Below are 21,552 nucleotides of genomic sequence, written 5' to 3'. Positions count from 1 at the left end.
GATGGAGCCGGTCTGCAGAACTTGCAGACGGGTTGATTTTTGCACGGGCTGCAACTTCGACATACAGAATTTACGGCTTCTTTGAGGAACCAATTTTCAAGCTAAAAGAAAAAATGAAAGTGTTCGCTCATCTTTCGAAAAATATTTACGCGCTTAGTGTGCTCGCCACTATCCATTTGGGTTCCCAATAATAAATATGGAATGTGACATCGGTTTTTCACAAACGTAGGTTTTTGTCTTAAATCTCCGGGAGGTTTATTTCCTCGTCTGACGTTTTATTTTCCTGATTTATTCATCTTGAACGGGCCACAGAAAACCTCCTCTCTCGTAGCTATTGTTCTCTCCCTTTTAAAGATGGCTTGGAAATGGAAACCTTGACTTCTGAGGGTCCTTTTCGGTTTATTCTCCCCTCCGTTACTCCCTTCTGTACACTCTCGGCCGAGGCCGGCAGCATCTGAGCTGAAAGAACCCGCGGCGGGTGAGGAGAGGAGGGTGTCGTGTTGGAGACACAGGCTCCTGCCGGCGGCCGGCGAGCCCGCCGGGGTTAACGGGGGCGTGGGGGTCAGCGCCCTCGAAGTTGGGGGCCTCGGGCCGAGCCGCGCCGGAGCCGCGGCGACCGCTCAACCAGAGCATCCTGCGGTCCCGCTCCCGCCACGGGGAAAGAATCGCCTAATCTGTCGAGGTCCCACGGAGATCTTGCTCTTCCCGGGGCAGCCTCTGCGACCGAGCGCGTTGCGGGGCCGATGCAGGCGAAGCGGGACTGGAGAGAGGAAAAGCCCAGGCCTGGGTCGGAGGAGGACTGAGGGGCCGGGAGCCGGGGGGATTTCCTCCCGCGCTTCCCCCTCCAACGGGAGCGGAAAATGTGATTTGCTGTGCATTCCAGGCGCGGTTCCCTGGGGTGACCTCTCCCAGCCGGCCCGGGCGGGGGGAGCAGACAAAGAGGCGAGGCAGGCGGAGAGGGGACCCCGCGGGGAGGCAGGAGGGGTGCGGGGGGCGGGGGCAGTACCGGGAAAGGGGGCGGATAGCGGGTCCGGCGGCGGCGGCGGCGCCTGGCCAATGGAGAGGCGCGGCCCTGGGCGCCGCGCACGGCCGCCGGCATTTAAACGGGAGACGGCGCGATGCCCCGCACTCGGTGCGCCTTCCGCGGACCGGGCGACCAAGTGTGCAGCGAGAGCCCTACTCTCTGTCCGGCTGACCCCGCGCCAAGCCGGGGCGGCTCGGGCCGCGGCCGCACACCGCGCCCCGCGTCGAGAGCGCAGGCCCGAAAGACCCGCCGCACTGACAGGTGAGTGCGAAGGTGCCCGTCAGGGTGTGAGTGTGAGTTTGTGTATGTGAGATGTGTGAGTATGGGGGGAGGCGTGCAGAGGGGTCCCCTGCAAGAGACTCCCGCGTCCAACTCGGTGCAAACGCGCGGTAGCCCTCCGTGCGCGCAGACCGAGGCCCCGGTACCTAGGGTGAATAATGCCGAAAAACCGGGGTCCTTCCTGCCAAAGTCGTGGCTGCCGTGACCCCACCTTGCAAGGTCCTCAGGGTGAGGCTGGGAAGGAGGACGACAACAGCGAGAGCTACGGCCCCGCATCCCATTTCCACCTCCCCGAGCCCCGCTAACGCGCTCCTGGTGCGCCTGCCAGCCGTGCCCTCACCTCGGAAGCGCGGAGTCCGGGTGGGCGCATCGCGGGAGCGGAGGGGTAGTGGGCGGGAGTGGTGGGGAGCGGTGGGGACCTGCGGCTTGGCCGCAGACGATGGGGCGAGCCGCACTAAGAGAGTGCCCTGTGTCTGAGGCGGGGCGCTGGGGCTCGGGACGTCTGGGGGCTCCCGTCCGAGTGCCGGGAGTGAGCCTGCGGTGGGCTGGAGGATCCGAAGAATCCAGCCGTGCGTCCATGGGCGCATCCTCAAGGTGAGATGGAGACTCAGGCAAGGGTAGAGTTCCGTCAAGTTCCGCCGCGGCGGAAACCCGAGCGTCGGGTGACGGGTCAGCTTCAGTGCAGTGCGCGATCCGGGACGCGGAGTACAGAGAGCCCGCGGTGCTCATACCGCACACACCACACACATCCACTTGCTGGCCACGCACGCGTGGGCGCTCGGTGCCCTCTTCTAGGCTTCTCCGCGCCTTGCGCGCCCCTTGGCTGAACCGCGAACGTCCAGGAGCCAGCCGGGCAGAACCCGCAGGGTCCCGTTCCCCTTAATTTGTGTTCTAGAGTGCCCTGCCTCGCCCCGCTGCGTCTTGTTAGCCACGGACGATGCGGGACTGGCGGCTCAGATGCCCAGGTGTTCCCCGTTCCCTGTTGCCGTTTTGCTGACTCCCTTGCAAGACCCGGGGAGGAGGGGCAGAGGTACTGTCACCTCGCCGGCCAGAGCTGTTTGTAGACTTAAGGTTTGGGAAGAACGGAAGCGCCACCGCTCTGGCTTGGCATTGTCTTCGGGTCCCGGCTGCACCTTGGGAGCGCCCCAGCCTGGTGTTTCCCCGCGGCGGGCCCTGGCCACAGTCCCTGGGCGAGGCAGGGGGCAGACAGGAGGTGACCAAGTTTTTGCAGTGAAGCCTTTCCCGCGCTCCCAGAGCTGGCCTGAATGGGTCCCAGGGTAGAATCCGGCTGTCGCCTTCTCCTCCTCTGTCGACTTTGAATCCCAGCTCTTTTAGACGTTAGGGGTTAAAATCTCTCTTTAAAGGCTACAAGGGCAGAGAGACGACCACTGGCAGGTAATTGGATCTCCTGCTGGAAAAAGCAGATCCGAGCGGTGCGCGCGTCTGTTTATGTTCCCCTTCGAGATGGTGCCAGGACACGAGTTGATTAAAACAATCTATTGTGTTAAGTGGGTCACGGGGATTTAAGCTGTCCAGGGACCCCAGAGTAGTGGCTTCCTTCTGGCTGTACACACAAGTTAAATAAATAGCAGAGAAGAGTTTAAGATAACCCCAATCACAGGGTGAGGAGTCTTCTTTCACCCCTGGGCTTTCCAGCCCCACACCCCTTCCTTTTCTTCTCTAATTTTTTCTTTCTTTCTTTCTTTCTTTCTTTTTTTTTTTTTGGAGGTGGCGGGGGCGGGGGGGGGCGCTGAGAGACTTGAAGAGATGAACATTTCAAAGCAACTAGGAAAAGATCTTAAGAAACTAGTCTCATCTCCTCCCTGGTACACCCATGTCTGCAACAGTAGGTGATTTGATGGCTATCACTGAATAAATTGCACCCTTCAACTGTTAGTATTAACGAATTATTGAAGCATTCTTTACAACATAGTTACGTGTGTGTGTGTGTGTGTGTGCTTAACCCTCAGGTCATTGTAGGAATTAAAGTCTTTTGTAACCTTTGTAATTTCACAGGTTTCCTATTTTCTTAAAAGTCCATTTTGAACGAAAATGTTTTGGTAACCCACGATCCATAGGAAATCCTACTTGGCTAACACAGTCTTTATCTGAATGGTTACACAGAGAAGATAGGAACCTACTATGTCCCCACATCTTTGAATGAGCGCTGCCTGCTTGTCTTCTAAACTGAAGCCCTCCGTCTTAATGTTTATGTATTACAAGTGGTAGAAGGCTAAGAAATTTTACGCCACAGGACCCTTTACCAAGAAATGCTTGTCAACAGCAAAGCTGTGGAGCGTGTCCTAGAGTAAGTAGAAGTTAAGGACAGATAGGAAAACCCAGCCCTTTTATGTAAAGAGAAGTGGGGGTGGGGTGGGTAGGGCAAGTCGCTATGGCATCCAGCTGAAAGGACCGATCAGGCAAGTGTTACCAGACATGTCTTACATCTGCAAGGAATTTTCTTCAGTTTTAACATATGCTCTTAGAAATGCAAAGCACAACAGTAATTCCTGGGACAACAGAAGTTTTTTCCTTCACATGTGAACATGAAGATACAAACTAGATAATTATTTGACTTACAATATTCTTCAAACTGACTTGTGTTAGAAACAAGTCCATCTGTCCCTTGTTAAATACTGTGCAGAGTGCCCCTAGAACAGTGGTTAAAGACATGTTTGGGGGCTTAGGTAGGACTGGTGTCAAACCCTGGGTCTCCAACTGAGTAGCTGTGTGACCCTTAACAGACTCCTAACTCTTCTGGATTCCCTGACTGATAAAAGGAAGACAATATTATCCACCTCATGCTCTACTATGAGCATCTTCTATGTAGAAGAAATTCTAAAATACGGTCAGAATTTAGCACAAGGCCGTGTGTACTAAGGGTTCAAAATATAGATAGCTCTTATTAGTAATGATGATATTGGGGGAAGTTAGTAACATTATATGGCACCAGATATATTACAAGGTGGTTCTGAAATTAAATCCCAAATCCCACTCACACGGGAACGAGTGCACATCTTGCACCACAATCAAAAACCTATAAACCGGCTGTCTCTCAGTAATGCTCCTCAGTGAACATTGATTACTTTCTAACTTGTTTCATGTTGACCTCAAAAATTATATATAAGCATTCACTTCAACAAAAATTCCTCCAATGAGCAGAGAGTTTCTGAGATACTTAACTACCTGGTGGTGTCCCTCATGTCCCCTGAAATGTGGGCCACAGTCTTGGCTGGTCTTCTGAATAGAGAGGTTGTGGTTAGGGTCTTGCAACACATACAACATGAGCCTTTATGTTCTACTAATTTGCCAGCAAGTAGCTCCTATCTTCTTGGTTTCACTTGTCTGAAAAAAAAAAAAAAAATCAACCCAGTGCATGCTTACAAAATTCTCTACTTAACTTCTAAAAGCTGTCTTTTTAAAAATTAAAGGTCAAATTAAAAATAACCTTTGCCCTTCTCAAAGATTTAGTGCTGAGAAGAAGGAAGACATTATTCTAAAATCTGGCCTGCATTTGCTGTCACTTTCATTATTTTCTCCTACTGGGAGAATAATTTGATGTCATGCCTGTTGAATGTTTTTCTAAAACTGAATTCATCAGGAGGAATTGATCGGATGTCCAGGCATAGACATCTGGATTGCTGACTATTGTGAACTCAGTGTAATTCCCACTCAGGACTCCATTTAATGGATTATAAGCAGGTAAGTTAGTGAAAATGAGAAACACAGCAAGGAGAGTGCCGAAAAGTTGGCCTAAACTTTCCTAAAGACACAGACCATTGGAAACAGGTCACACAGAGCATTTTTATTTCTGATTCCCTAGAGTTAGATGATTGTGTTCTTAGAGCCTTGTGAAGATTGGAATAAATCACCGTGACCTACACAGGACAGAGGTGGTTGATATGGCTTCTCCTGCGTGCAGATGTTTTCCCTTGATCTCTAAGGGAAACCTGAAGGAAAGCATCAGCTAGAGAAGACCTGCTCTGAGAGTATCATGTGCTCTGGGACAGATGGATTGGAGGGGAGGACAGTAGTAATGGAAAAAAAAAAAAAAAAAAAAGGTAAGGGTGGGTGGGTCTTGCTGATGGAGAACAGTTGTAGGAGAAAGCTCATCATGAAAATACTAGTTGGAGAAGCAGAAATGCATTAAGGCGAAGTGGAGGCAGGGTTTAAAAAGAAGAATGCTGCCTGCAGTGAGAATAAAGGGAGGTCTTTGTGGGTGTCGGGATGCACTGTGTACCACAAGATGCAGCTTTACTGTAATGATGTGAGTGGGTCATTTCATGAATGCAAATTGCCAAAAATGTTTGCAGCTCACAGTTGGGCATGAGTGGTAGATCCTAGGAAACTGAATCTTGATTAGCATTTGGATTGATTTTTGATAATGGGGCACTCTGCTAGGTATTGATGTGGAAAAGAATTGTCCTCAAGAAATTTACATCTTCTTGATTTCCTCCATGTCTGTGATATTTACAAAGTGCAAATTATTTAGTGGTAATACGATTGGGATTGCAAGACAAAGCAGTTCCTTTTCCTTCACTGCATAATCATGACCAGTCTGGGGTGTGTGCGTGGGGGACGTGGGGCGATTGGCCACAATGACTTGATAGAACCCTGGTCCTAGTACTATTAGAGTTCTCATCCTTCTAACTCTTACTCATGTGGAATATGCAGAGCACTGCTTCAGGGCACTGCTGTTCCTGAAGCTGAGGTCTGTGTTGATTGAAATTCCTGAAGTTGGATTTTACTTTTCTCCAAATAACTAGTTATCAGGTTTAAAGAGTCTAAAGCCTCACAGTAAGTGCTAAAGATCTTTAAAAAAGTAGGATTTTAAAAAAAAGAAAGAAAAGCCATTCTATAACATTTTCCACAAGTAATAAATCTTATTTTAAGAAAAATTTACTTTTCTTAAAAAAAAACCCAAAACCAAGAAAAACGGCCTGCCACTCTAGACCGCTGTGGCTTATGGGGTTCACACGCTACCAAAGGAACAGGAAGACTGTCCAAATTAAAACCGAAAGCCACAGTTGACTGATTTTGAATTTACCTCTTACTTCATTGTCAGTTTCTGCCATAGCAAGTACAGTGGCTTCAGTTAGAATATAAAACCCACAGCATTCTGCACGGGACCAGGTAAAAAGTAGTGGGTATCTGGAGCTTTCCTAGAAAAAGGAAGACAAATATTAAGGCTAGAGGGAGTTTGCTATACGGCAAGTCAGAAATAAAGAAGGTCGTATTGGGCTCAGCTGCTCACTGGCACATGTGAAGGAAGGCATTTTAAAATGAAAAGAACAGAGACTGTGTAAGTCAGTGTGGTAACAAGCATTCATTTAACAAAAGAGCACCTACTCTGTGCCAGGCACTGAGAATAAGGTGATGAATAAGGCCTCATGACTCTTGGACTAGGTATTTATTTAATGACAGACGTGAAAATGCCAGGAAGGAAAAGTTGAGTATAAAAAGAGTGCTATGTTGGTCTCGAGAAAGGAAATTGCATTTTTTGGACAGATGTGTGTGTGTGTGTGGCAGGGGGCGGGGGGCAGCCTTATGACATGAACTGTCACATGCAGACAATGTACATTCCCAGGTTTGGATTGGCCTCTGTGATGTTGGGCTCTGAGGGTCTCGCCCTGGGAGGGCCGAATTGCCCTGGGGGCCATTTTTAGTAGGGATGAGGGGAGACTATGGTTGTAGGCCGAGGACTGTCTCATGCGCTCCTCTTTGAAACGGGCAGAGACTGAATTTTAGTTTAGATCCTGACCCCCAGTTGAATACATGGCAGAAACTTGTAAAAGCTTCTCAAATTCATAATATATTTGCCATGGCTCAAGTTATCCTGGTCTCTGGAGAAAATCAACACTGTTTTATAACTGGACTTTTCTCATGAGTGATTTTTTTAAAGACAAAACAAGGAAATTAATTTTTTGTTGTTGTTGAGGCAAAAAAAAAAAAAAAAAGGCTCTGTTTAAAGAACAGGGATGTTGTAACATAAACTGACAAAAGCCAGGGAGTCAACAGTCAGAAGAACAGGAGCTAAATGTCACATTATCTGTTCCAAATTTGAACTTGCCCAAAAGTATTAGGTTAATGTTGGGAAAATGATGCCATTTAAGGATATTTTAAATTTAATGTTTAATTATGTTAATTTGACATTATCCTTGGGGTTGCATGGTTTTGGGACTATTGCTTAGAGAATGTAGATTCCCCACTGTCTTTGTCTTTGAAAGGTAATTGCTTTAGTTAATCATACAACTTGTATAGTTCCTTAGGGTAACTGTAAGGTTACTTGGGGAGTGTAAGGTTACTATTAAATTGCACTTAGCGTTATTATGTGTTAACACCGGTATACAGAATAGAGCAAGGAGATGGGTACTTCACAGCTATGCCCTTAGGTTCAGAATCATGGTGGGCATAGGGGCAGGGGGAAGGGGAAGCCTCAAGGTTCAAGTCTGATTTGGTATGATGACCTGAGAGAGAGGCTGTGAATTTGAAATTGTACTTTTTGAAAAGAAAATCCTTCCACATTTTAATAACTCTGTGTTCCAAAGCTACGAGTGCTATAGGCCTTACTACTCAAAGCTTGTTAGAAAGGCAGACCTACTGAATTCGAATCTGCATTTAACAGCACCCTGGATGAGTGTCTACACATTGAGGTTTCTGAGAGGCACCGTATCAGGAGAATCTTAATAGTCTGATGCTTGCACTGTCTTTAAAAATATGCTTCAGCTCCTCCCCTTCCTCCTCTGTTCTACCTGCTCTCAATACTCTGCCTCTAGAATAGCCCTCCTTTCTCTGGTTTACATTCCTCACTCCATTTTTTTCTCTCCCCATCCTTGCTTTCCTGTCCTGTTTTTTGTTTTTTGTGGGTTTTTTTGGTCTGTTTTCCCTCTGCCTCCCCAACTTAAATTTTTTTGTCATTGTTCATTACCCTTTATGACCCATGTCTAAGGCCCATCCACAAAAATTCACTATCATTCATTTATTCTACATGTGTATGGCATTTATTAATGTAAATATTTGCACAGACCTATTTCCTTGTGCCCATTTTCTATATTCTAAATTTTACACAAACACACACATAAATGACCTATTTCACCATTTAAAAGTAGAAAAGTGTATATCATGATATAGAGAATGATACAATAAATATCTGTGCCAGATTAAAAATAAGAATAAATGAGAGCTCAAGGGGTCTTATGAGTTATGTGACCTTTCTGATAAGGTAATTTGTTCTGTCTGCAATACTGCCATATCTTTGGTTGGTTCTCAAATTGCTTTTACTTGTGTATCAAATTTGATGTGAGCCACCCTGTCTGGGGAGATGAGGTGTTTGTACCTGTGCTTAAATGAAGTCATTTATGGAGAAGTAAAGTGATTTTTCTCAAGGTTAGACAGCAAGTTGTTGCCCTAGCACTTTGACCTGAAACTCAGTCTTGACTTTTCATCCAGCGTTCTTCCTGTTAATTATTCTCCCTCTGTCAGGTGCTTTCCAGTCTCCTTCATGGGTCTCCTTGCAATGCCTGGTATCAGTGAACATTTCCTAAGTATCTAACCAATTGAACAAGGTGCAACTCAGGAAGCGCTCAGGCTAGGCCAAGAGAAGAGACTAGAAGCCCTTCCTGACAGAAGAAACCTGGGCAATGAGGTTGATTGGTCTTGCCATAAAACAAAATAGAAAATTGGTTTGCCCAAAGAGATGCAAAGTTCACTCGGTATCGTACAAGAACGAATACAACTAAGTGACCATAATACAAAGTCAGATGTGACTGGCGTCAGCAACCAGGAAGGAATTCCAGTGGCAGTACATGCCATGAAGAGGCAGGCCGTGACTGAGCTCAAACCTTGGCATATTCACTGGTGACCTGGGGCAAGCTACTTCCTGGCTTGGTGGCCTGGTGGGTGATGAGAATAACAGTACCTGATTCACAGAGATACTGTGAAAAGGAAATGAAGTATTTTACATAAAGTGTTTAACAAGTGCCTGAAAGGGGCGCCTGGGTGGCTCAGTCGGTTCAGTGTCCGACTTTGGCTTGGGTCACCATCTCACAGTTTGTGGGTTTGAGCCCTGCGTCGGGCTCTGTGCCAACAGCTCAGAGCCTGGAGTCTGCTTCGGATTCTGTGTCTCCCTCTCTCTCTGCCCCTCCCCTGCTCACACGTGCGCTCTCTCTCTCTCTCTCTCTCTCAAAAGCAAAACAAACAAAACAACAAAAAAACCAAAAGATAAACAAAACCAGTGCCTGATAAAATGTTAGCTGCTAATAATTTTGTGACTTGTCTGTTTGTTGTGTCTCCCCTCTCTGTGCCTCCCTCCTCTAGCATGAGCCGCACGGCCTACACTGTGGGAGCCCTGCTTCTCCTGTTGGGGACCCTGCTGCCCACCGCTGAAGGGAAAAAGAAGGGGTCCCAGGGTGCCATCCCCCCACCAGACAAGGCCCAGCACAATGACTCAGAGCAGACTCAGTCTCCCCAGCAGCCCGGCTCCAGGAACCGGGGGCGCGGCCAAGGGCGAGGCACCGCCATGCCCGGCGAGGAGGTGCTGGAGTCCAGCCAGGAGGCCCTGCATGTGACTGAGCGCAAATACCTGAAGCGGGACTGGTGCAAAACCCAGCCGCTGAAGCAGACCATCCACGAGGAGGGCTGCAACAGCCGCACCATCATCAACCGCTTCTGCTATGGCCAGTGCAACTCCTTCTACATCCCCAGGCACATCCGGAAGGAGGAGGGCTCCTTTCAGTCCTGCTCTTTCTGCAAGCCCAAGAAATTCACCACCATGATGGTCACCCTCAACTGCCCCGAACTGCAGCCGCCCACCAAGAAGAAGAGGGTCACTCGAGTCAAGCAGTGTCGATGCATATCCATTGATCTGGATTAAGCTGGGCACACCCAGCCTGTCCTCGGGATGCAGCCCCAGGCGGGCCCAGAGCCAGACCTAAAACCACCCGATTCTTACTTGGCTTTAAACCTACAGGCAAGAAGAACCACCAGCTGCCTTCTGACAGGAGCCTGCTAGTGCATAGTTAGTGTGCGTGAGTGTGCATGGGTGTCTGTGGGTGTTTGCAGACACCAGAGGAGGGCACCTCCTAGTGTGTAAGCCTTTCCGTTTCCATGGGGATGGCCCAGAAAGCCCACACCAGGGAAGGCACATGAAGAGGGGCAGGGCTGTGGTCTGGTTCTGCCTGTGTATTACATGTGCCCTCCCTCCCTGGGGGCCAAAATCCCCCTCCCGAATGAATGTTAACAGAAGAGGCTACTCTGACCGCAAGAGACCTGTTGTAGTGCTGCATTATACTCGGCAAAGGTGTTTCCACCTGTGCATGCTTCCCTTCCACAGCCCATCCCTTCTTAGGCTCTCAATGACAGTTTCAGTCTAATCCCCTATCTGCTAAGGGCTCTAAATGAGCTCACTTGACCATAGATGCAAATGTTTCTCATTTGGGGAAGACTCTTCGGACTCTGAGAGGCTGGTGTGTACATGGGCAAGAAGGACATAGGAGTGAGAGAAGGGAGGGATTGATGGGGAGGACCAGTTGGGCACAGCAAAGTTCAGGGAGATGTGCAGGGTCTTGAAAGGCCACTCCCCGAACACAGGGCAACCCCAGGCTTCAGCAAGTCTTTCCCTGCTATTTAACCGAAACCAAGTGAACGGAGGAGAAATGGAATTGCCAAATCCTCATTGACCGTGGCCGTCACCATGATCTGCTGAAATTGGCTGTAACCCAACACCAAACTTAAAACATAAATATTGACCACTCCTATTTTCAGAACCGAGTGAGCTGAACCAAGACAAATCCTCCCCCTTCACCCCTCTCAGGTGGACGGCAGATGGAGCTCAGACCAGCCCCCCCCCCCCCCCCCCCCCCGCCACCATCCCCCGCCAGTGCAGGGATAGGAAGAAAACAAACGCCTCATAAGGAGAAGGTCCTAGTATCTTTCCTTTTGCTTGGTGGTAATCACCTCTTTCCCAGTCCATTATTTCTGTATAATGCTTCTGAGAGCCACAACCCTGTATTCTAAAGATTTTGCTTCTGCTAAGTGTACCTGGCAGTGAAGAACCAAGGTAAGAGGGGAGAGTTTAGGGCCTGCTCCATTTTAGCTAGAGGCAGATTTTGGGTCTTTATGTTTTAGCCATTGGTAGGAGATTGAGCTGGAGAGCAGAGGAAAAGAAGGAAATAAAGGAGACTGCCTCTGGCTAAGGAGTAATTTAATGCCGGGGAGGAGATAGAAGGGATGTGTCCTCCTCTTCTTCCTTTGCTTTCTCGGGGTCTAATGCGAAACCCCAATTAAGAAAGAGCATTTGGGTGGTGCATTAGCCATGTCTCTACTGGTGGTGGGATTCGTCTAACATTGGAACCATTCAGAACATACTAGTAGACCCCTCCTCTGATTAAACCTGGGTAGGGATTATCTAATGGCCGAAGTACAGGGTGGGTAGACCTTAACTATGGTTTGGATTTGGCTAACCTGTTCTCTTCAAGCCTGAGGTTTTCTATGTAAACCCATCCCCACCCCCCAAACACTTGTTTTGCCTTGTACCATCTCATCCCCATTAGTCAAGTCATGTGTAATTTGGGAACCATTGACTAGCATTTTATTTGCCCAGCGAAGCTCCAGCATTGCACTAAAGAGGCTTGTTGTATTTTATTTTTTTGATGCAGCACTCTCCCATCTGACAACTAAGCGGGAACCATACTTTGAGGCAGAAGTTAATCTTGAACGCTCAAAATATTGGGTCTGATTTTGAAACTTTTAAACTCACTACTGATGATTCCACACCAGGCAAATTTGTTCAAACACACGGGCTGTGCCCCTGCCCTAAATCCTTCTATCTTCCACATCCTCCAGCAATAAAGCACAGAATGGATTTAATTAAGCACACAAATACTAAGCCAGAATTTTGAGGGCGGGGGAGAGGAAAAGAAAGGGGAAGGAGCTGAACATGTAAAAACCACACGACAGAGGAAAAATGACATTCAGAATCGGCAGACACTGAATTTCTCTGGTTGTTTTAACTCTGCCACAAGCATGCAATTCTGTTAAAAAGAGATGACTTAAGTTGGCAGCAGCAATTTCTTTTAGTAGCTTGTACCACGGTCTTGCATGTAAGTCGGATTTGGCTTAAGTAAAGAGAATTTCCTCAAAATTAACTTCACTGGGATAATCAGCAGCATAACTACCCTGAAAAAAAAAAACAGTGCTGGCCAAAGAGGGAGATGTCTGCTTTTCTGACTGTGCCTATATTAAGACTAGCAAAGTATGGTATGTCTTCCAACATTTATTGAAAGTGCCATATCTGTTACATATTGTATTGGAGTCACCGATGAAGAAATATGTTTTTTTCATTACTATAGTAGAATATTTTTTTATGGCAAGATATTTGTGATCTCAATCTTTCCTATTCAAATAATGCCAAACACCAAATATGAATTTTATGATGTACGCTTTGTGCTTGGCATTAAAAGAGAGAAACACACGTCCTGCAAGTCTGTAAGTTGTTTTTTGTTTTTTTTTTTTTGTTATTGTAATTCTTCAAAGTTACAAGTGAAAAATCTGGAGGAAAAGATAATTTCCACTGTGTGGAATGTGAATACTTAAACAAAAAGTTATGGTTATTTAATGTAATTATTAATTCAAATCCTTTGGTCACTGTGATTTCGAGCATTTTTTTTCTCCTTTATTTGACTTTTCTCTGAGTTAAGCAAAGATGAAACTGACACATTGTATGTTGTTAGAGGTTTTTTTTTTATCAGGTCAGAGGGAAACAATAAAATCTTGACACATCTGAACATGTGCAACAGAGTCAGGACCTGAGCTTTTGTGTTTTTGTTTTTGTTTTTTAATTGAATGTTCCTTAAAGGTTAACATTTCTAAAGCAATATTAAGAAAGATTTTAAATGTTATTTTGGAAGACTTATGATGTGTGTATGCAAATAGCTGATAATAATGAATAGTTCAGAAGTCCTTTTAAGGGAGAAGATCTAAAATGAAAAATGTATGTGCAGAACATGTATAAATGACCAGTCAGTGCTTAGGAGTGGAGGTAGTTCTATTGATTTGTCATTCTCAAGATATTTAATATCAACTGCATTATGTATAGTGTGTGCTTCAATCTTTTAAAAACAACAGAGGATTATATGGACTATGACTGAATTACTTTGCTATGTTTGAGGGGGAGAGGGGATTGGATGGTCTTATAAAAACTAATTTGGTTTAAAGCAAAGTTTTATGAATTTGAAACTAGAATTTGATTTCGATCCCAATTATGTTCTACATAACCTTTCCCAAAGAGCAACCAATAAATTGAAACTCTTCTGTGTGTGTGTGTGTGTGTGTGTGTGTGTGTGTGTGTGTGTGTCTGTGTGTGTTTAACTGGTAGTGTTTACAGGGTAGGATGAACAGGGGCTCACTTGTCATAGGAAGGAAGGTAGAAAGGAGATCATTGGATCTCTTGTGATCCCAAAGGAAATTTAGTTCTTCCACCTAGACTTTTATAATTTCCGTAGGACACCTCAGGCCATGGCAGTTAGAGGTGGGGGGAAAGTTGGTATGCAATGGAAAATACCAGCCTCTTCCCCAGAGCTAGAAACAAGAGCTGGAAAGGGCTTTGTTTTCAGTAATGGAAGAGTTGCCATGCAGAAATGATAATGGCTTTATTTTGAGGTGTTCAAGGGAAAAATGGAAAAAAGATTTGGGGCTCACTAGAAGGAAGATAATAATGAGAGTAATTCATCAATGCAATGAGCTGCCTTTAAGATGGTGAACTCCCTGTGCTTGGAAGTATGAAAACACATGCTAGATGTCACTTAGTAGGGATGTGAGGTAAAGTGAGTTCTTGTCCTGGGTATGCAATTGAAGTAGATTTCTGAGGTCCCTTCCTACTTGGACATACAGTACAGGATTTCTACTAGGTATTGGTGCCCTGACAATGGTGATGAAAACCCCGGAAACTACGTATGGAGTGCTTAGGCCAGACACTGTGCTAAGAATTCTTTTTGAGTTGTTCCCCACAATCTTCATATATTGTATGTATACCATTACATACACTGCTAGGAGGCAGTGAACTCGTAGGGTTTCACTGCAACACGTGTGCCCTTAAACACTGTGCAAAATTGTGATATTCTCAACTTATATCAGTTTATTCTTTTAAGGACGGAACACAGCACTCTGCAAATAGATCCAACTCTTAATTATTCACATTTAATGACTATGATTACCCTGACGTTGCAGTTGGCATCATCAGGAGCCCTAGCTCCAAAGCACTTAAAGGCTCTTTGCCAGTTCTCTTTTTGTTATGGGCTCCTTGGACTTGGAGGGGAAAGATGGCAGCAATTACCAAGGAGACAGTGTCCTCAGAAAAGCCACACCCACCTCTAAGAGGCAACATCTGAACAGGGTAATGGACTGGATACAGAAATGCATTCTAGATTTTAAAAAAAGTACATGGTAGGATATCAGCAAAAATGTAGTGAGGAGCTCTGAAAATTCTCTCCTCCATAAAACCAATGAAAAACTGGCAAAACTAACCAGAATCAACTTTTTAGAACTTTGAAAATTAACCTCAGGCCTGCGGCAGTCTGGGGGACATTTATTTTAGAAAGAAGGATGAGGGGCGCCTGGGTGGCGCAGTTGGTTAAGCGTCCGACTTCAGCCAGGTCAAGATCTCACGGTCCGTGAGTTCGAGCCCCGCGTCGGGCTCTGGGCTGATGGCTCAGAGCCTGGAGCCTGTTTCCGATTCTGTGTCTCCCTCTCTCTCTGCCCCTCCCCCGTTCATGCTCTGTCTCTCTCTGTCCCAAAAATAAATAAACGTTGAAAAAAAAATTAAAAAAAAAAAAAAAGAAAGAAGGATGAATCTCTGTAAGAGCAGTGAACACTATGACATTGTAATTTGCCCTGTTCTCATCCTTCCTCTCCAGTTTCATAGAAGACTTAAAAACCAAGAGTCTGCAATTATTGTGAAAACCAGCAGTCGAGCAGCCACTGGAGGGGGGGTAGAATGGGATTGGAGTTCTTTCAAAGCTGAATCCCCAGAGAACTGTTATTATTTGACTTGTCTGTCAGGTCCTGGAGACCCCACTTGCAAGGCTATCTTTATTTGACCTGACTGGAAGCTGCCCAGTGTGAAAGGCTTTGTTGAAAACAATTAGAGGCAATTTATTATTTTTGTGGCTGCTTGAGGTAGAGGATAGCACTTGGGGCAAACAGAAGGCTGAACAAAAAGCTTAACAGAGGAAATGAGATTTCCTTCGGCCTTTGAAAAGCTCCAACACAGTACTGGGAGTCTAGAAGGCCAAATGCAGGTGTGGAGTTGTGTACAAGCCCAGGACTTTCTACATGCTCAGGAAGAATGCAAAGAGACTGTAGACTCTTATCTCAGGATGATCATGAGGCTCTGCATAAACGAGAAGTCAGTTGTCTACTGCCTGTCTGAATATTGATGCTGTGCCCCAACATTTATACAGAACCCATTGGCAAAGACTGATAGATTTATCGGTTCCAAGTGTTTAAGGAAATCACTGTTCAACCATTCACTGACCACGAAACTAACCAAGCAGAGACTCCAGTGGCAAGACACAACAAAAAATACAGACTTTACTGAATTAATTCATAAAAGTCACTAAACAAAGAAACATCAAACACTGACAACAGCAAATCCTGGGGAGCAGGAGAGAGACCGATTTGAAGAGTTACCCCATTATATTATTACTTAAAACTACTTGTATGTTCAGATGACAAGATCTTATATGTAGAAACCCAAAGGAATCCGCAAAAGAAATATTAGAGCTATCTTAGTCCATTCAGGCTACTGTAACAAAATATCACCGACTGGGTAGCTTATGAAAACACAGTTATTTTTCACAGTTTGGAGGCCAAAAGTCTGAGATCAGAGTGCCAGCGTTGTCAGGTAAAGTCAATGCTTCTGGGTCCCAGACATCTTTTCATAACTTTACAGGGTGAAAGGGCTAGAGATCTCTCTGAAGCCTCTTTTGTAAGACACTGATCCTATTTGTGAGGATTTCACCCTCATGACTTAAGGACACCCCAAAGGTCCCACCTCCAAATATCATCACGTTAGGGGGTAGGACTTAAAAATATGAGTTTTGGGGTGGATACAACCATTCAGACCACAGCAAGAACTTAATAAATGAGTTTATCAAGATTGCTGGACACAGGATCAATATACAAAAAATTAATTGTATTCTATATACCAGTAATGAGAAAAACTGAAAATGAAATTAAGAAAATAATTCCTTTGCTATAGCATCAAAAAGAGGAAAATAGGAATAAATTTAACAAAGGAATAAACGTAACTAAGGAAGTGCAAGACTTGTACATTGAAAATTATAAGACATTGTTTAAAGCAATTAAAGAAAACCAAAATAAATGGAAAGACATCCTGTGTTCATGGATTAGAATTCTAATGCAAATTGAATACAATCCCTATCAAAATCCGAACTGGTTTCTTTGCAGAAATGGACGAGCTAATCCTAAAATTTATATGAAAACGCAAGGGACCCGGGGCGCCTGGGTGGCGCAGTCGGTTAAGCGTCCGACTTCAGCCAGGTCACGATCTCGCGGTCCGTGAGTTCGAGCCCCGCGTCAGGCTCTGGGCTGAGGGCTCAGAGCCTGGAGCCTGTTTCCGATTCTGTGTCTCCCTCTCTCTCTGCCCCTCCCCCGTTCATGCTCTGTCTCTCTGTTTCCCAAAAATAAATAAACGTTGAAAAAAAAAAATTAAAAAAAAAAAAAAAAGAAAACGCAAGGGACCCAAAATAGCCAAAACCATCTTGGAAAAGAAAACCAAAGTTGCAGGACTGACACATCCTGATTTCAAAACCTACAGCAAAGAATTTTGTCAGGCAAACATCCTTATAACTACCATTAGATTAAGAAATACATTTCTTTCCCAGCCTCTCCAGAGGCTCTCCTTATGTCCCACCTCAATTTTAACTCTTTCCCACATGACAATAATAATCACACCTTCAACTTTTATAGTAAATTCTTCTTTGCATATCTCTATAGTTTTATCACCAAAGTGTACATCCCTAACTCTATACTGGTTCCAGACAGTTCAAGTGGTAAAAGATTAAAGACCTGAGGTAAGGCAGGTCTAACCCTCTTCCTATGATCTTGATGGTGATCAGCAAGTAGAGGATTACCAGTATCCTTTTCCTCCTATTGCACTAACAAATTCACTGGGAAGGCGGTTAAAATCATGGGATATTTCAAGGTATTTGAGGTAACTATTCTCATTTTCCCTGTTCCCCATTATAATAAAAACAAGGTTTTGATACTGAAACTCACAAAACAATCCTACTGTCTTCTATGTGTATGGCTGAAACCACTTTCTCTATCCTGTGTATTTCTCATTAAACAATGCATCAAGAGTCCATTAGAAATGAGCTTCACTTCCTTTCAGGACAATCCATTCCACAAGTGCCAATGCTGACATTTGGAAGGTAGAAGTTTATTATGACACCACAATGACAGCAGAGGTTATATTTGGGATGATATCTATTATTTTTTACTTCTTGCATTTTTTTCTCCCTAAATCTTTTTGTTTGGAGCTACCCTTCCCTCATTCCTTGTGGTGCCTTTGAGGCTTATCATTGTGTGTTTTATTCCTATTCCTTCTGCAGGCATAGGGGTGACATAAGACCATACTGGAAAATCAGAATATTCATTTCATTTGGCCACCATGGTGGGTTTTAAAAATGGGCTTGAAAGTCAAACTGAGCCCATAAGAATCTTCCTTCAGATATGAATACAGAGGCTGGGAGACAGGATTTTTTTTCCCTCCTCTAGAATCATAAGCTGGTAGACCAAAATCTCCTGACAGTCATCGCCTGACAGTCTCGGGTATATGGATGAAACTGTTTGAAGAGTTAAGCATCTGAACACAGAAAAGCAGAGCCAAAAGATGGACCAAGTATCTTAATGAAAGAATTTTTCTTACTGAATCGAGCTATGCTGGAAGTTAGGCCAACCTATGAATCAACTTGTATTTGTCAGAGATGGCTCTGTAACAAATTATGCCAAAACTCAGTGGCTTAAAAGAACATTTATTATCTTACATATTTTCTGATAGGGATCTGGGAATGATGAAACTGGGTGGTTCTGGCTCTAAATGTCTCAGGAGTATGCAGGCAAGATGTCACAGGGGTTTCAGTCCTCTAAAGACTTGACAGGTTAGAGAACCCACTTCCAACACAGTTCACTTACCTGGCTGTTGGCTGGAGTCCTCAGCTCCTCACAAGGTGGACCTGTCTTCAAAACATGGTAACTTCCTCCAGAGTGAGTAATCCAAAAGAGAGCAAGGAAGAAGCCACGGTACCTTTTATGACTTAGCCTCCAAAGCCACAGACCTTTACTTTCACTTTTCCTATTTGTCAAAAGCAAGTCACTGAGTTTGTCCACATTCCAGAGGAAACTGCAACCCAGCTGCCTGAGAACCAGATGACACCCTCTCCATGCTCCACAGAAGTTATGAGTTCCTATGAATGGTTGCTGGCTAAGGTTGGTTGCTTAAGCCTGCAGATCCAGTGTCGTATATCTGCTCATTGGAACCTGGGCAAATTATAAAAATTAATTAACTTCATGAGTGTTTGAGAAGGGCAAGGGTTTAGCTTTCTGTGCTCTATAGTATAGGAGACAACCCAGAAGGATACTGGAACAGGTGCCAAGAGGGCAAGATGCCACATCAAATTAATTCACGAATACAGGGGTGAAAGGAAACGGTACTCAAAGGCTTATCATGAAAAGTTATCAGTCTCTTATCCCAGCTCTTCTACTTGACTCCCTTCAGTCTCATTTCTCAGTCAACTGTTGAAAATGTCTGTTTCTTCTGCCATTGCATCCATCTTTCCACTTCTTACTTTTAATTTTACATATTGTCTGCCAACATTGTGTTATGATAAAGAAGACAGCTTGTTCCTTCTCCATTTCACTCACTCTACACCACTAATATAATTGCCCCACAAATTTAGCTTTCATCTATAATCAGAGTTTCCACTATTATGATCATCAATTACTATTTACTGCTGAATTTATGTTTCCTTTCTTGTTCAACTGATCCTGGAGTCAGCTGTTTGACATTTTTTCCCATTTATTTAGCTTTAAATATATATACATATATGTATATATATGTGTATATATATATTCAAATATATATATGCACACACACAGCCTTATTTTTTTTTTTTTAATTTTTTTTTCAACGTTTTTTATTTATTTTTGGGACAGAGAGAGACAGAGCATGAATGGGGGAGGGGCAGAGAGAGAGGGAGACACAGAATCGGAAACAGGCTCCAGGCTCCGAGCCATCAGCCCAGAGCCCGACGCGGGGCTCGAACTCACGGACCGCGAGATCGTGACCTGGCTGAAGTCGGACGCTCAACCGACTGCGCCACCCAGGCGCCCCACACAGCCTTATTTTTATATATGCCATTTAAAAAAATACATTTATATATTGATTTTTAGGTGTTCAAATAGTCCCCTTCCATTTTGTTCACTGAAGACCTCCCTTTCAGGACTTTCTACTTACCTGCTTCAGTATGAACTGGTTGTTCTTCATTTGAAACCTCTCTGTTTGAGTCCTTATACATCTTAAAATGTCTCTAGGTTCTCCTCACTTATAGAGTAGATAAGCATAGAATTGTAAAGCCCTCAGAATTTTTAAGGTATTCTTCCATTATGTTCTATGTTCTGCTTGCTGTTAAGAAGTTCAATGGAATTCTAATTTTTCTCTCTGGAAACCGTTAGGACCTTCAGGTCTTGTGTTCTTAAAACTCACAATGATGTTGGATTTCTTATTAAGTTTGATAGGCACTCAATGGACCCTTTAATCTGTAGAATCATGCCCTTTAGTTCTGGGACCTCATCTTCTTATATTATTTCTTTCAAAATTTTTTTTCTCCACAGTTTTACTCTAATATCTCCTTTTAGAGATCTTATTAGTCAGATATTAGACCTCCTAGTCCATTCTTCTTAGTTTTTTATGTTTTCACTTCTATTTCCATAGCTTTAAAAAATTACTGAAGTATAATTGTCATACAATGTTATATTGGTCTGTTCAGGTTCACAACACATTGATATTTCCATAGATTTTCATTTTTTAATGATTTCTTGAAAGCAATATCACAACGGTTCTGTAGCAGATTTGTAAGTTGTCTCCATGATGTGTTAAGTGATTCTCCCAAGGATATCACTTCCTGGTATTCTTTGCATGATACCCTTCTCTTTAGTGTGGCTGGGACCTGGAAAAATTTCTAATAAATGGAGCTAGGATGCATGTGATCATCATGTGAATGTGATTGCATAAAAGTGTAGCTCCCATCTTGCTAGGGACCCTCTCTCCATTGCTAGCTCTGTACAAGCAAGCTGCCAAGAATCTACAGCTGCAAGGACATGAATTTTGTGACAACTTGAAGGAGTTTAGAAGTGGATCTTTCCCCACTCTAGCTTCTGGTGAGAACCCAGTCCCGGCTGATACATGGATTATTGCCTTGTGAGACCATGAACAGGGGACTGAACTAAGCTGTGCTCAGACTCCTGATCCACAGAAAGTGTGAGATAATAAATATGTGTTGTTTTAAGCCACTAAGTTTATGGTAGTCTGTTTTACAGCATAGTAAAATATCTTTTCATGAATTTTAAATTTGGTCAGTCATGTCTGTTGTTGTTTCTAAAGAGTCTCTGCTTGTTGTCCTTCCCTCTGTTTTAAAGTAATATTCTGGGGTGCCTGGTTGGCTCAGTTGGTAGAGCATATGACTCTTGATTTTGGGGTCATGAGTTTGAGCCCCACATTTGGTGTAGAGCCTACTTAAAAAAATAAAATAATGTTTTGTTTCATGGATGTAATTTTCCTATTCTCTTTACTGTCTCTAACTCTGGCTCTCTTACGTGTGTGTGTGTGTGTGTGTGTGTATTAATTTCTGGCTTTTCTAAGATATTGATGATTCTTAGTGGTATGTTACATTTAAGAGCTCCAAATAAGCCAGTTGGGAAGATCTATGTGCAGGAAGGTTATTAAGCTGGTATCCTTCTCTGCAAGCTAATCTGGTTGTGAGGCAACCTTTTAATTGGGGAAGTTCCCAAATGTCAATATTTAATTATCTTTTTTCTGGGGCCATTATGTTTCCTGAGAGAAGAATCCACTATACATTTTTTTTTGCGGGGGGAAGCTACTAGTCTTTTATGAGGGTGAAAGAAAAAGGCTGGGTGAACTCTTTGTTCAGAATGAAGACTTTCATTTATTA

The 21,552-nt window shown here is 44.2% G+C and overlaps 1 protein-coding gene and 1 long non-coding RNA gene across 5 annotated transcripts in view; one reads left to right on the top strand and one right to left on the bottom strand.

The window, feature by feature from the left end:
* LOC147580155 (uncharacterized) overlaps positions 1-20,172 on the bottom strand; it is a 45,499-nt gene extending 25,327 nt beyond the window's left edge. Inside the window, exons 1-4 of one of the 4 annotated variants that reach the window (XR_015252561.1) lie at positions 19,839-20,172; positions 18,518-18,862; positions 6,351-6,465; positions 4,487-4,648 (exon numbers count right to left, since the gene is read on the bottom strand). This is a non-coding gene — a long non-coding RNA (uncharacterized LOC147580155). The remainder of the gene's footprint in view (positions 1-4,486; positions 4,649-6,350; positions 6,466-18,517; positions 18,863-19,838) is intronic. The other 3 variants (XR_015252558.1, XR_015252559.1, XR_015252560.1) reach the window with 3 other exon arrangements.
* Positions 1,104-13,616, top strand: GREM1 (gremlin 1, DAN family BMP antagonist). Its single transcript, XM_086710293.1, has 2 exons — positions 1,104-1,285; positions 9,620-13,616. Exons 1-2 carry the CDS (start codon positions 1,119-1,121, stop codon positions 10,173-10,175), a joined length of 723 nt encoding a protein of 240 aa, XP_086566419.1. The 5' UTR covers positions 1,104-1,118; the 3' UTR covers positions 10,176-13,616.
* Positions 20,173-21,552: the final 1,380 nt, after the last annotated feature.

The sequence above is a fragment of the Puma concolor genome, chromosome B3 (assembly GCF_028749965.1).
Source record: "Puma concolor isolate L17-30 chromosome B3, mPumCon1.1.hap2, whole genome shotgun sequence".
Taxonomy (NCBI): Eukaryota; Metazoa; Chordata; class Mammalia; order Carnivora; family Felidae; genus Puma; species Puma concolor.
The sequence above is the reverse complement of the archived record's forward strand: the minus strand, read 5'-3'. Positions and strand labels throughout refer to the sequence as shown.

Coding starts and splice junctions, on each gene's coding strand:
- GREM1 (XM_086710293.1), top strand. CDS start 1,119: ATGCCCCGCACTCGGTGCGCCTTCCGCGGACCGGGCGACCAAGTGTGC. Junction 1,286..9,619: donor AAGACCCGCCGCACTGACAG/GTGAGTGCGAAG, acceptor TCCCTCCTCTAG/CATGAGCCGCACGGCCTACA.